This window comes from Chrysemys picta, chromosome 1 (assembly GCF_011386835.1).
Source record: "Chrysemys picta bellii isolate R12L10 chromosome 1, ASM1138683v2, whole genome shotgun sequence".
NCBI lineage: Eukaryota > Metazoa > Chordata > Testudines > Emydidae > Chrysemys > Chrysemys picta.
Window position 1 is genome coordinate 286516498 of NC_088791.1, and position 15439 is coordinate 286531936.

At 43.1% G+C, this 15439-nt stretch overlaps 1 protein-coding gene across 4 annotated transcripts in view; it reads right to left on the minus strand.

The window, feature by feature from the left end:
• The window catches only part of TDRD3 (tudor domain containing 3), a 278767-nt gene that overhangs the window by 146459 nt on the left and 116869 nt on the right, over positions 1-15439 (minus strand). For all 4 annotated transcript variants that reach the window (XM_005296948.4, XM_042861717.2, XM_065581151.1 and 1 more), the window contains one exon: positions 595-755. In XM_005296948.4, the coding sequence (XP_005297005.2) occupies positions 595-755 (161 nt within the window). The remainder of the gene's footprint in view (positions 1-594; positions 756-15439) is intronic.

Here is a 15439-nt window from a genome sequence, read left to right on the forward strand (position 1 = left end):
ACTAAATACATGTCAAAAAACTGTAAAAAGGGACGCTTATGAAAGTATTGCCATTTTCATGGGCTATAAAATTAAATCTTTCTGAGTTTCTCTTCTCTCCATGTCTAGTTAAGATTCCACAATTAAAAAGCCTCAAATAAATGCTTCTGATATTCTGGGGAGCAACTTCATCTACTCATCTCTTGTATGCCAACAGCTAATTTTACCTGGGTTGCCTGACATTTCACTATTTTTCAGGTTGCCTCTTCATCTCAAATTTACCAGACAATTGTCTCTGACTTTTCTATTTATTCTCTGCGGAACTTAAACATAACAAGTACAAGGAAAACTGCAAGCTCTCTGACATGGTGGGAATAAAAAGCAAAAGCTATGATATTTTTGGGATAAAAACCAAGAACAGCAAGGGAAGAAAAGGGAAAAAGGCAATGCAGTCAGGAACAAAAAGGTCTATTGCATTGTAAGAATTAATTCTGCTTATTTTTTGAGTTATTTTGACAAAGTGGGAAATATTTTGCATATTACTGATTTTTCCATTAATACTATAAAATGTTTAAATGTTGCAACAAAGACTCAGTGAAGAAAATTGTTGTTCACCTTATTTTTGACATGTAATTATATTCTATTGCTATGCAGCTTGTGTGTCCATCAGTCATCTGCAAACGCAGCATTCTGGGAGCAGCCTGAGATTCTTCATTATCCTTTGGTGCAGCAACATTGCGTATTTTTTGTATCTGCAGGACACATGGGCCTTCCAGCTATAAATACAAAATGAAAAAATGAAAAGTGAAAACATGAAAAACTCAATGACTTTTTGTTTGTTTGTTTGTTTGTTTTTTAAACATTGGGATTTTGCTACACAGTGTTGTCTAGCCATACAAACTGAAGCCTATAGGCAAGACACAGCCTAATGGTCTGCAATTTCTGAAACTTAATGTTTTAGACTATCTTGTACATAAAATGAATTTGCAGAAAAAAGGCATCCTTCTACGTATATACTAGCTACAATGCCAATTATCTGAAGGGGATGAAGAGTATTTAAAAAAATGCAGTGAAAATATTGTCACTTTCAGATTATCATGGAGGCCAAACACTAGGATTTCAAAATGCTATACCACAGGTTCTCAAAGCCAGAGTGAAGTAAAGTGAACATCAGCTGGCTTTGCAGACCAGCTGGCTTTAAAACAGCTGTATTCCAGCTAGCTCTGGCAGCTAAACTAGGAACATAGGGTCTTCAAATAGGGGGTTAACAATGTATGGCCCCCAGAAGACATTAGTGAAATTCACTTAACTAAATTCAGTAAATCCATGTTGCACTAGCTATCCCACAGAAAGAATCTCATTTTGCTCGACTTCGAGTCAGGGTGGATCGATACAAATCCAAGTGATTTAAATCACCAATTTTAATTATGATTTCAATGAGAAAACCTTGCTTTAAATCATTTTTGTCTTGTTTTGCATTTGTACTTTTTAGTTATTTTCCTAAAAAAGGTTGGTACAACCACTAAACCATGTTGATTCACAACCAAATATAGCCGTTACCAAAAAAAGAAAGAAAACTAAACTAAATTTAGTGTAACCCAAGTATACGCTATATCTATACACATTTTATTTAAGCAATTATATAACTTAAAATACATCTATTCAGTCTCTTAATTTTTACATTTGTATTATGTTAAAAAATAGTAAACGATGTATTTCTTCTTTACTGGATGATCATTTTTCTTGACTCAAGATTTGTGCCAAGCTGTATTAGAATGGACACTGGAATTCAATTAAAAATGCACAATAACAGCATTTTAAATTTTTTTTTATTAATTAAATAAAATTACCCTGAATGTGCTGGAAGAAAAAAAAAGTTTTAACAAAACATACTTTGCATTTAAAATTAAGTGATTTATTTAAAAAAATAAGTATTAATTGTAGTGATTTGATGGTCATCATGGCCCAAATTTTCAAAGTTATTTAGGTGCCTAAGGATGCAGATAAATGCCTAGAGCAGTCGTTCCCAAACTTGTTCCACCGCTTGTGCAGGGAAAGCCTCTGGTGGGCCAGGCTGGTTTGTTTACCTGCCGCGTCCACAGGTTCGGCCGACAGTGGCTCCCAGTGTCCGCGGTTCGCTGCTCCAGGCCGGAGCTGCTGGAGCACTGGGAGCCGCGAGACGCCGAACCTGCGGACGCAGCAGGTAAACAAACCGGCCCAGCCCGCCAGAGGCTTTCCCTGCACAAGCGGTGGAACAAGTTTGGGAACCACTGGCCTAAAGGAATTTTCTGAAGTGCCTAAGAAGGTTAACGTCTGTTAAAATCTATATGAGTTAGGCACCTAACTTGCTTAAACACTTTAAAAAAAAAATCTCCCTAGACACCTATCTGAATCTTTGGGTGCCTAAATACCTTTGATAATCTGCCCCCATCTTTCAAATTCTTAGAATTAGTAGAAGTCATCTTCTCCCATCTGTTTTTTATTTATAGACTAAAAAAGGAAAACAAACTCTCCTGCTTTTACAACTTGCAGTTGGATTCCAAACTTTAATGAATTACTCCAAATGAAGAAAATATTGTCTCTGCGACTGCTAACTAAACTGAAATAAAAAATAATTCAGGCAAAAGCTTTCCTGCACAACAGAAACTGAAAGTATTACATTTGGAAAAAAATCTAAATACCAGCATTCACTCTGTTGTAAAGGTTGAAAGTAATATAGATCCTGAATGCAATATGTGACATTGTAACTTATTTATAAAGCTTGAGCTGCCCTGGCAAACAGAGGCTAGGGATACTTCAGAGCATGGTTTTGCATCCCTGCCAATCCTGGCTAATACCATTGATTGACCTATCCTCCATGGTCATATCCTATGCTCAAGTTATTGGGCTCAATACAGCAATAACTGGACGAAAACTTAATTTGATGGGGAACTGGGGCAGCTCTGACAAGGGACTGGAGTAAGGAGGGAGAAGTGGGACCAACTGGGTGAAGAGACTGGAACTAAGAGCTAGATGGGGAAGAGATTAGGGCAAGGAGCCTGAGATGGGTGGGGAGAGGGACAACTGAAATTTGATGGATTGCCCTGGGTGGGAGAAAAGGGAAAGGGACAGGGGAAAGGAGACAGACTGGAAAAGGAGCTGTGAGATAGGGGAACTGGGACTGATTGGAAAAGAAAAGTGGGATGAGAAGACTGAAGAGTGGAGTGTGTGCAGCAAAGAGAAAGGGAAGAGGAAGAGACAGGACTGGAACAGGGACAGGTCAGAGATGATGAACCTGATGGGGTCAAGTTTGGGAGAATGGGCAGAAGAGCCTGAGCCCACTAGAGCGCACTCCCCTCCACAGCCTGAAACGGAACTCAAGATTCTTGAGGCTCGCACCATTCCTCTGCTGTCAGCAAATTACTGTGAAACCCACTGGCAAACTGTGCGTCTCATTCCCCTATGTTGTTGGTCCACATAGCAGGATAGCAACCTACTTTTGCTATCAATTACTCCATCAGTAAAGTGGCAGAGGTCTTTGGGATAGAGCTCAAGGTTCCAAGCCATCTGATGAACCATGATGCTACATCATGGAATTTCTATTTTTATCAGTTTGCTTTTTTAAAAAAACTAACTTTTGAGGGCAATTTCCTAGGTTAAAATACCATCATTAAGGTTGCTAAATGATGTACTCTCAAGTTAGGAAATGCCAGAATTAAGGTTGACTGTGCAACCTTAATTTCACCCCCTTGTGTCTATGATTATGAATCAGTCTTTAAGTACATGATCACATTCTATATATATACATAGACATCCACATACATACGTGTGTGTGTGTATACACACACGCACACACCACGACTCATGCCTCATTCAGTGCACAGGATGAACCTGATCTGGGGATGAATATGGGCTGGGTAGTGAAGGAGGCTGTTTGTTCTACGACTCCGTCTCATTTGTTGAATAAGTTGTGATGTGTAGTGAAGGAGGCAGGGGACTGCAGGAAAAGAAAGGACAATCTCATGATTAAGGCTGTTGAATGCTGCCCAGGAGAAACAGGTGCTATCCTTGCCTCTGCCACAGCATTCCTACATGATGCTAGGCAAGTCACTTAAACCAAAGTTTCCGCAGTTGGTCACTAAGTGTCTGTTTCTCATTTTCTGGGTGCCTAGTTTGAGACGTTTGAGTCTGATTTACGGAAGGGCTAAGCATTCATAGCTGCAGCTGAAGTCAGCCGGAGATTTGTTTGAATATACAAAGTGATATACAATGCTAAAAATCAGGTCCTCAGTGTTTCAAATTGAGCATGCAAAATTAGTATACACTTTTGACATTAAGCTCTCTGTGCCTCTGCTCTCCATTTGTAATACCACCCGCTCAACTCACAGGCCAGACATCAAAATTAATTGTCTGTAAAGCATTCTGATACTATATAGATGAATGCCATAGAATAGCCCCCCAAAAAATATTTTTTCTTTTTCCAAAGCAGGGTTTGAATAGTGTGCAGTAAATAAGGCTTGGGGCCACACACTGAACACTGGAGATAAAACAAGATATTAGATAGTTGTTCATTATATAAGCATCTGCCATTCTGTGTACTAAATGAGGCTGGGGTCTGGTGGAAAAAATATTATGTGATGATTAGTGCCCTACCAATTTCAACGGCTATGAAAAACATGTCACGGACACGTCTCCCCCTAGGAGAGCCCCAGCAAGGGGGGCTCTAGCTCCAGCTGGGCTGGGGAGGTACAGAACTTGTTTATCCCCTGCACAGCCACTCGTGGGGGAAGAGAGACCAGACCCACCTACAGGTACCTGCTCCCGCTGCAGGATGCTCTGGGAGTGGAGAGCAGCCCCAGAGACTCCTGCAGTTGGAGGGAGTGCCCCAGCTGGGGGCTCCTAGCTGCTAGTCCGGGCAGGGCTGGGGCAGGACAGGACTTGCACTTTTCCTGCAGGCTGCTCTTGGATATCTCTCCCAGCTGTAGATAGCTCCACAACTCCTCCTCCCCGCTCGCTTCCTGTCCTCCTCTCTTTGCAGCTGCCTGAAGAGGGGACATTGTACAAGGACCTGCCCCCCCCCCCCTTCCAGGTACAATTATTAGCTTATTTCAATAAAAACAAAAAGAAAGGTGATGCACATGACAGAATTTTTTAATTGACACTTTACAGCAGCAAATCACACTCAGGGCTCAACTCACTAATTGGCAGATATGGACATTGGGGAGGTTTTGTAGTGTAGTGATCTCAATTGAGATAGTCTACCAGAAGACACATGCAATGCCTGTAAAATGAATGTCCAAAGTAAATCAAAAACCTCAAAAATGATTACTGCAACGGATCGTGTGAAAAAATTTGGAAGCCAAATTCCATATGCCAATGGTGACGAACTAGTTTGAACAAGCTACAATACTTCATTGGATCACAGATGTCGGGCAACAGTTCAGCGTCACTTAGGCCTTGTCTACACTACCAAGTTTTGTCACCAAAAACTGCCTTTTGTCGACCAAACAGTGAATGCATAAACACCACAATGCATCTTTCATTGGGAAAAATGCCCGGTTTTGGAGACTAAATACATCTACCCTGACGAGAGACTTACGTTTTTTTCCTCTACATTTTTTTTTTTTTTGACAAAGTGCCAATGTAGACACTGTGCTTGATTTTGTCATTTTAATTGGCCCCCAGGAGGTGTACCACAATGCCTATCCTGACTGCTCTGGTCAGCAGTTTGAGCTCCACTGCCCTGCAGCCAAGTAAACAACCATCCACCCCTCCCCCTAGAAGCCCTGGGAATTTTTGAAATTCCATTTCCTGCTGGCTTGGAAAGGTTTCATCGCATCTTCCCAGGTGACCATGGCGGGTTATCGCACCATTGCAGAGCTGCTAGATCTGATAAGTATATCGGGAGAGGAGGCTGTGCAGTCTCAGCGTGAGCCGTAAGAACTGGGATACCTACGGGCACATTTCTCGAGGCTTGTGTGAAAAGGGCTATGATCGGGACATGCTGCAGTGCAGAGCGAAGATAAAGGAGCTGAGGCAGGCATGCCATAAGGCCAGGGAGGCAAACTGTTGCTCCAGTGCTTCACCTAGATCTGCCGGTTCTATAAGGAGCTGGACGTTATCCTCAGTGGCGATCCCACCTCCACGAGCCCCGTGGATACTTCGTAGGGCCCAGAGGCAGTGGAAAGAGGACCTAATCCAGAAGACGAAGTTATTGAAAAAGAGGTAGAGTTAGACAAGGATGTGTAGCTCCCGCTGGGGTCGCCTGATGGCGCAGGCAGCCAAGAACGGTTCTCCACTTCAGAGGTGCCTAGCCAGTCTCAGCAGTTGCTCTCTGGCGAACAAGAAGCAGGAGAGGAGATCCCGGTAAGTGGCTGTGGCTTGTGTAGTGCGGAGGTGGGTTCAGGGTATAGAAATGTGGGAGGCTGGCTATGTTTCTGTGAGCTGGACATTTCCCTGCATCACTAATCAGTACGGCGGAATAATATGTTGATACACACCGAGATCTCACAGGAATCCTCCAGAAAGATCTCCAGTAAAGTTTGCTGGAAGTACTCGGCAATCCTCTGCCAAAGGTTCCATGGCAAAATAGCTTTATTCTTTCCCCCACTGTAGGAAACTTTCCCACGCCATTCGGCAATCACTTTCACAGGGAGCAAAGCAGCACATACGCGAGGAGCATAGGTAGAAGAGCTGAAGCCACAAGCATGGAGTAGATGTGCTCTCGTTTCCTTGCTTATCCTTAGTAGTGAGATATCTGCTAAAATGACCCCCACCTGTGGAATAGCGTGGGAGAATTTTAGATTTTTTTTCACTACAATGCTGCACCATGACCCTTGCAAAGAGTGTATGCTCTTTTCCCCACGTGGAGCACCCCTCTCACCCCCCACCAACACTCACCATGCTTTGAGTGTTTGCAGAGATGTGTGTCTGGCTAGGGTCAGTGAGAAAGTAATTGCAATGTTGCAAAAGGAGTATTTAACTGAAATGTTTCAATGCTGTGCGTGATTTTAACAATCCCACTTCTGTGCAATGTGCCCTTCACAAACACCCCACGCACCTCGGCCAAGCATCTTCGCCAGATAAGAAAGCACTCAAGATGCAGCAAAGAAGATATGTTCCAGGAGGTACTGCAGTGCTGTAATGCAGAAAAAAGGGAATGCAAGGAGTTCTGGGAAGCCGAACAGCAGGATAGAAAAGAGAATCAGGAGTTTGTTAAGGACGTAACTGCGTGGATGATTAAAGTAATGGAGGACTTCACAGAATGAAGTCCTTAATGATGCTTCAGACTGAGAAGATCCATGCTCAACCTCCCCTGCAGCACATTCAGAACCCTTTCCGTGCCCCCCAAACTCTGCCACACATTCCTTTTCACTTTCCAGGACTTCTCGTATTCCCCTTCACTCCACCCCCTCGGACAACTTTCAAAATGATAGCTGGACCTACACACAGTTGTGAAAGTCCGCCTTTCCCTGGTTCTTCCTTTCCCACTGAACATCTGTGTGTTTGTGTTTGCTTTTATTGGACAAGAAACAGCAAAGTTTTATAATGGTAAATCATCTTTATTAGTTTTCTACAAATTGAGATTGCAGGCACTACCAATACATGCATAGGCATTTTAATCATTTTTTTACTGGAATATAAGGCAAGCTCCGCACACAGTTCAAGGAAAGTGGCTTTCCGCATCCAAAAGCCACCTTCCTTCCTGTAGCCACTGCTCTTCATCCCACACCTGCATGATGATACAATCCCACCGTTCGGTGCTTGTTTCCCAAGCCCAAAAGTGACAGTCTATCCTATGCAGCTGTTCTGTGAATGCCAAAAGCCATCTAAAGTTGTTCCTATCCATATCACACAGAATACAAGGCACCTGCGAGTCTTCTTCACAATTAAGTGCACTGCCATCCGTGATGTCTTCATGACAGTTAACAGAGCACAGGAGAGCAGTGTGGGATCTATCCTTTCTCACAAAGATGCCGGAGTGCACAGCAAAGAAAGGCTGTTGCAAAAATACTGCAAAAGAAAGCCGGAAGCCCCATGGAGTGCTGGGACAGAAAGCAATGCATCACGGGACATTGAGCCCGGTCCCAAGATGCACGGCAATCCGCTCTGCCTGCCCACAACACCTAGCGACAGAAGGTATTGAGCTGGACGGTCGGATACATACCCACAGTGCATTGCTCACATTGTCAATGATGGTGCCCCCACTCTGGACACAATCTGCTGACAAAGGAAGCAAGTGTGAACATGAGATTCTGATTTTTATCATGTCGACTTTTGGGTGTCAACATCACTTTTGTCAACAAAAATTGGTAGTGTAGACATGGCCTTAGACTTGGAAACCCATCGAAGCAGAAAGGGCTGCAGATAGAAGATTTTTTTTTAAACCAGAAATGCACTCTTTTTAAGAAGGAAACAGAGAGCTCTGAGACCCGTTATTTAGCTAGAATGGAACTTGTGGATGCATTTGCAAGTTCTAATATACCATTGGAAAAACTTGATCACCCAAAGCTGTGTGAGTTCGTTCAACGGAACGTACAAAAAGCCAGCTGGCTGCTTACCAAGTGAAAATAAGCTATGACATGACGACCTTCCAAAAGTTTTTGCTACACATTTTGAGATGATGAAGTCTCAAATTAACCCATTTGAGTCTTTCGCAATTATTTTGGATGAGTCCACTAGATGAGCAAGACAACTACGTACTATATGTTCTGTTTGATTTTATTTCTGACAAGGCCGAAGATATACAGACAGGAAAGCTAACAGTGCTTGCCGACTGCATTTATTTGGATGCTGTTAACTACACTACAGTTTCTCAAGCAATAATTAAAACCATTTCAAAATACAGTGCAAATTTTGACAAAGTATCTGTTTCCATAAGTGACAATGCAACTTATATAACTAAATCTTTCAAATCGGTTCTCCGAGTTCTAATGCCAAATGCTGTCCATATTACATGTAATGCACATATAATTTCTCTCGTCAGTGAGCTGTGGAGGTGTGAGTTTGGTAAAGTTGATAAACTGGTCAGCTACATTAAATAGATCTTTTAACACTGCCCTAGCTGCAAACTTTGATACAGGCAGCACATTGTAAACACAACTGAAATTACTGAAATTGGGGAACAAAAAATTGCACTTCCCCAAGAGCCAATAATTACTTGTTGGAATTCCTAGTTTCGGGCTGTACAATACCATGCAGGTCACCTGAAGTGTTCAGAAGCGCTGACACTGACACCAAAAACGCAGGTTTTAACAGAACTGTCAACCCTTCTAAACGAGGCTCAGCTGAATGAGGAAGTTCAGTTCATTGTCATGGACTTATGGACTTAATCACTTGGTTTGAATCTCGACAGGTCACAATCCACCAAGCGTACAACAAAGTAATGGATGTACTGTTCTGGGCTGAAGCACAGTCAAACGAAAATTGCTCTGACAAAACTGAGTTAAATGCCAGTGCTCAGCAGGTGTTTTCACGCATGGCAAAAAAGCTCAGACAAACACTCTGCTGCTATGGAGAAGAGTCAATCGATGTAACAAAAACAGCTCAAAAGTTTCAACAACCTGCAGCAGGGTTCCTAAAAGCAGTGTGTATTTTTGACCCTGCACAAATGCACCTTTTGATGACAGATTTAACCTCACTTAATGCAATTCCTGGCTTTGATAAGAATTGTAGATTGGAGATGCCTGCTTATGAAAATATTATGAAAGAAGCGAACTGTCGTTTGTCTCTGCTACAGTTTTGGAACTCAGTGGAAGGCAGAATCCCCCACCTTGCAAGTCTAGCTCGACGGTGACAATTACAACAAATTCCATGGATGCAAAGACAGCAGTGTCTAAACACGGACAGGTGTTTTCAGCACAGAGACAGGGAATGAAGAAAGACATGATTGCTGGATGCTCCCTGCTGACATTCAATTAATGACATTTGAAACCAGAACTTTTTTTCCCCCCACACTTGTTTTTCATAGAATCTCAGAAGAATATAGAAAATTAGGGTTGGAAAAGACCTCAGGAGGTCATCTAGTCCAACCCTCTGCTCAAAGTTTTTGTCAACTTAAGGCTGTGGTTCTCAAGTTTGAGGTTACCAATTGAGATCACTGCACTACAAAACTGTCTCAGATGCCCGAATCTACCAATCAGGGAGTTGAGCTCTGAGTGTTATTTGCTGTTGTAAAATGTCAATCAATAAACCCTGTCAAATTCACATAAACTTTCTTTATTTTATTGAAACAAGCTAATAATTGCATCTGGAAAGGGGGCACACCCTGTACAGTCACCCCTCCCCCTGCAGATGCAGAGCGATGGGGGCAAGAAATGGGAGGGAGGGAAGCGGAGCTTTCTGCAACCAAGAAAGGTACCCAAAGAGCAGCCATGCAGATGAAGAGCAAGTCTTGCCCTACGTTCCCTCTAAGGTGCGCGCCTGCGCAGCAGGCCACCAAGGGCCGCGCACTTAATTAGCAGAGCCGTGCAGGTATGCACATTGCACTCAGGGGCGTGGCCAAGGTGGGCCTGGAAGATGGCTGTGGGGTGAGGTGGGGAATAGGTGGTTGGCGAGAGCAGTGGGGTGAGATGGGGGGTGGTGATGGGGGAGCTTGGAGTATGTGGGGCTGCCAAACACCCCCACCTCCCAACCCCGAAGCTGCGGCGATGCCAAACACACACACCCCCTCCCAGCCCCAGGGCTGCGGCGGGGCCAAACGCCCCCGGTGCTGCTGCGGCAGGGAGAGAGGACTCGCCCAGCCCAGGTGCTGCTTGTCAAGGTCCTCTCTTCCCCACCACAGCCCCAGGGCAGCCTGCATCCAAACCCCTCATCCCTGGCCCCACCCCAGAACCCGCACTCCCCACACCCCAACCCTCTGCCTCTGCCCGAGCCCCACCACACATCACCGATATATTGGTGCACATAAAATTCATTCTGCACATGGATGGGAAAAATTAGAGGGAACATTGGTTGTCCCTTCCAAGCCAGCCAGGACTAGCAGCTAGGAGCCCCTGGCTGGGGCGCTCCCAGCAGCACAGGTGAGCACACCTCCACCCCGAGATCCTCCTGAGGCTGAAGGAAGCTCTGCAGTTGCTACTTTTGGAGTCCAGCTCTGAAGGCAGCACAGAAGTGAGGGTGGCAATCCCATGACTCTCCTAAAACAGGTTTGCGAACCCCCTCTCCTCTGTCCCCCAATCCCTTTTTGGGTCAGGACCCCCACAGTTACACCACCATGAAATTTCAGATGTAAACAACTGAAAACGTGAAATTTACCAATTTTCAAATCCTATGGCCATGAAACTGACCATAATGGACCATGAATTTGGTAGGGGCCTAGTGATGGTGTAAAGACTGTATTACAATGCACATATACAAGGGGGATGAATTAAGATTGTACAGTCAACCTTAATTCTGGCATTCCCTAATTTTGAGTACTTGATTTTTCAAGCTTAATAATATTCTAGTAACAGCGTTTTTTGTGCTTAATTACATATAAATTTGCCACCCAAATATTGAAAACTTAAAAGTGAAAAGCTCCATTAAGAAACTAAACCCCTAATAAAATATATGCTTTGTAATATCTGTTTACTTAACTAATTAATGAGTTTACATACCTTTCATAAATTAAATATTTTAAAACAGATCCTTCTTCACTTTTGAGCTCAGAATTCTGTATTTCCCTTTCAAAAACTGGTGAAATCACAACCACCTTCAACACTACTGGGATTGGACAGGAAATATGGCTTTGAAGCACAGGATTGAAAGTAAGGTCTTCCAGGCTCTGTTCCAGGTAATGTCATGTACTCATTTTGTGACACTGGGCAAGTCACTTGTGGGTTTATTTTTAGAGGTCCCAGGCAGCTGCAACTACTATTAAGTTAACCTCAGGCACTCAGCCTCTTTAAAAGTCAGCCCACTAATTTCGGGACTCAGTTTCTCCATTGGTACGATAGGGATAATACTACTATTCTACCTCACAGAGGATAAGCCTTAACTCAATTTTAATAATGCTTTGAAATCTTTGGGTTTAAAGCACTGTCACTGAAAAGCACTTTTAACTCTATGTTGAGAGTTCCCCAGGCAAGGAGTATCTTACTTGCCTTTATCACAAACACAATAGAAAAAAATATCACCTGATGTCATAGAGCAGGACACTGAATCTTGAACACTGGCTTCTGAAAATTATATGAGGGGCACATATTTTTTAAATGGTCTGATTTTAAAAAATACACTTGAAATTGTTAGTGATTTTACATTTTAAAGGTAATTGCAAAGTTTAAAAAATCAACTGAAAAGATAATCATTAAAGAAACCATTAGAAAAACTAACATACAGAAACAAACTAGATAAGAAAAGCTTATACTACAGATAGCATCCTTCAAATATAAAGCCTCAGGTTTTCCTTTCCTTTCCTTTCCTTTCCTGTGTTTAAAACGAAATTAAAAGGCAAAACCTACATGGATCAGGTCACACTAGTACATGAAGCAATATTACTGAAAAATATTAAGAGCAAAATGTATCAACTAGCTTTCTTCCAGCAAAGCATCTGTTAAAATATGATCTCCTACTTTTTCCTTTACTAGTCTTAATCTAATACATCTGCTAGGTCCTGTAACTGCAGATCTCTGTCAATTTTTAGATTATTTTTATAATGCATTCCTAGTTTGAAGCACATAGGACTCTCAGACACACCATTTCATCACAGCAAACTACGTCCACATCTTTCCTGCATGTCAAAATACACCTACAATTTAAGGTTTTGGTGGGGAGGAAGACCTCACTATTGATGCAAAATGATCTTAATAAAATTATGATAACAATTTTAATATTAGGTCATTACAAACTTGTTTGTGCCTTTACAAGTGTGAGGATGCACTCCATATGCTTTATGGAAATATGCTTATGATATGACATAACTGGAATATGCTTCACACTAAATACCCCTTCTATGATGTCGTTAGAAAGCTTGTAATCTACTAAGTGACAGTCCCAAGCCGAACCCGTCACAGTGGCATAGTCAGCAGGATATGTGCACAGCTGATTGCTTTGGGACACTGGTAATGATTTTTAATGAGTTTTGAGTGTGGTGGCTGAAGAACAGACAAAGAAGTTACTGGTTTGATATTTTCTGTTTGCTTATTTCGGGTAAGGGAAATAGGGACAGAAAAGTAAGCAAAATGAGCAAGAGTGAAGATCAGAAGAAGCTAGAACTGCACAGGATGCAGATTGCTGAGAAGGAAAATGAACACAAAAGGCAGATGGAATTAAGACAAATAGAAACTGATGCGCAAATTGCCAGGGAGAGAGCTGCGCACCTGGAACTCAGGCAGCTGGAGGCTGATGAAAAAAAGCAGGAGAAGGAGCAAGAGAGGCAGCAAGTTCTGGAGTTAAAAAACAAAGCAACTGAGGCCCAGAAACAGGCTCAGATTGAAGCACAAAAAGCTGCCCTGGAATTAAAAGACAAAGAAATTCAGGCCCAAATTGAGACCCAGAAGCATGAACTGGCTATAATGGAGTGGAAGAGACAGAACTCTTCAGCAGCTGGCTTCATTTCCCCAAAAATCCACAGATGGGAACAGTTATGCCGACCATATGATGAATCCAGTGATACTGCCGAATATTTCGTCACCTTTGGAGAAACTGTGCACTCTCCATGCGATTCCTGAGGATCAAAAGATGACTACTTTGGTTGCAAAATTGACTGAAAGAGCTCTGGACATAGTCACTAAGATCGCTATTGCTGATGCTTCAAACTATGGTATATTTAAGGAATTGGTTTTGAAACAGTTTCAGATTACACCTGAAACCTACAGGGTTAAATTCAGGAGATTTAAGAGGGAAACTCGATTAAGTAATGTGTCTTATGTAAATGAAGTGAGGGATTTGTTAGGCAAGACGGTGAGGGGAAAAGGCATTACAAGCTTTGAAGAAATGTGTAATTTGGTTGCTCAGGAGCAGTTCCTGAATATGTGTAGTGACGAAAACAGTACTTGTGGGACAAAAAGGTGGATGCAGTGGGTGAATTAGCTGAGTATGCAGACTCTTATGAGCAATCACAAGCTGCAATTAAACAAACCACTGGTAGAGGGGTACAGGGTTGGTGGAAAGCAGAATCACTGTTTTACCCCTGAGAAAAAGGAGGCTGGGCGTTCACCGCCCCATTCCCCTGTTATTCATCCCAAGTCTCCTATACAAGCAGAGGAGCCCAGAAGGTGCTATCATTATAATTCCACTGAGCACCTGAGGAATAAATGCCCTGGGCTGAGTGGGAACAAGCACCAGAACACATGAAACTGCTGTTTCTCAGAGCACAGGGGTATCCCAGGCTACTGCCTCTTACCACGCAGGATTTGTAAAAGTTGCTTCTACACAACCAAGCAGTGAGCATATGTATGCTGTTAAGCTTAATGACGAAGTTCATCAAGGCTGGAGGGATACTGGTGCAGAGATTTCTGTAGTCAGGAGGGACCTGATCCATGAGAAGGATTTGTTACCAGGAAGAATGGCAGAATTAGAATTGGTGGGAGGTTACAAAGTCCTTGCACCTTTAGCTAAGGTACACATGGAAACTGGTGATTTGCAGGCTGAACTGACTATCACAGCAGTGGCATACAATTTTGCACCGTTTCTACTGGGGAATGACTTTTTTGATGTGGCAGAATTTGTCCCAGGGTTTGTTAGCAGCAAGAAGGAATCATGTGCTGAAAGTCACATGTGCTGCTGGGGAAATAGGAGAGTGTTTCTTTCATTCCTCTGTAGCAGTAGAAAATGGACTGCTAGGGGCAGGGATGGTTGAGACCAGTTCCTATAGCCCCAGGGCTCAAGGCCGGTCCCTGCAGGAGGGGGTGGATAAAGCCAGCTCCTGTCCTGTGATCATCTCCCTGGGGTAGGGGGATGATCCATCTGGTAACAGGGGGGCCTTCCCAGCTGCTGACTGCCAGGAAGCTGCAGGTCAGCAGGGGACAGGCCCTGCCCTAGGTGCACAGGGGCATGTATCCTGGAGGGGAGAGTCCACCCAGCTGACCATTTGGAAACAGAGTGTGGGCTGACCGAGAGGATCTTACCAATCCAAAGCACTCCATTGAAGGATGTTGTTCCTGCTACACTTGTAAAAGATAAAAATGTCTCTTCAAGGCAGAAAGAAGAAAAACATTGCATTTAGGACGTTTCACAAGCAGGGGTAGGGCATGACACAAAGAGATTCAGAGGGAGGGGCTGAGGGCAGGCCTGGTTGCACTGCACCCTTTCCTTGCTAACACCCCAAACACATACCTGAATTAAGAGCCTTCACCAAAAAGACAAGAGATTCTGTGTCTAAACCCCTACCATGGTACACAAAGGAATTGGGAAATGCAATAGACACTGAACAAGTTAAACTGTGTGAACAGAGCCTGTCCGCCATGGATTGGCTGGTTATCGTGTCTTTGACTACTTCACCTATGGGTCAAGACAAAGGAGTTAATATTAATGGTAAATGCTTTGAAGATGTGTGACATAC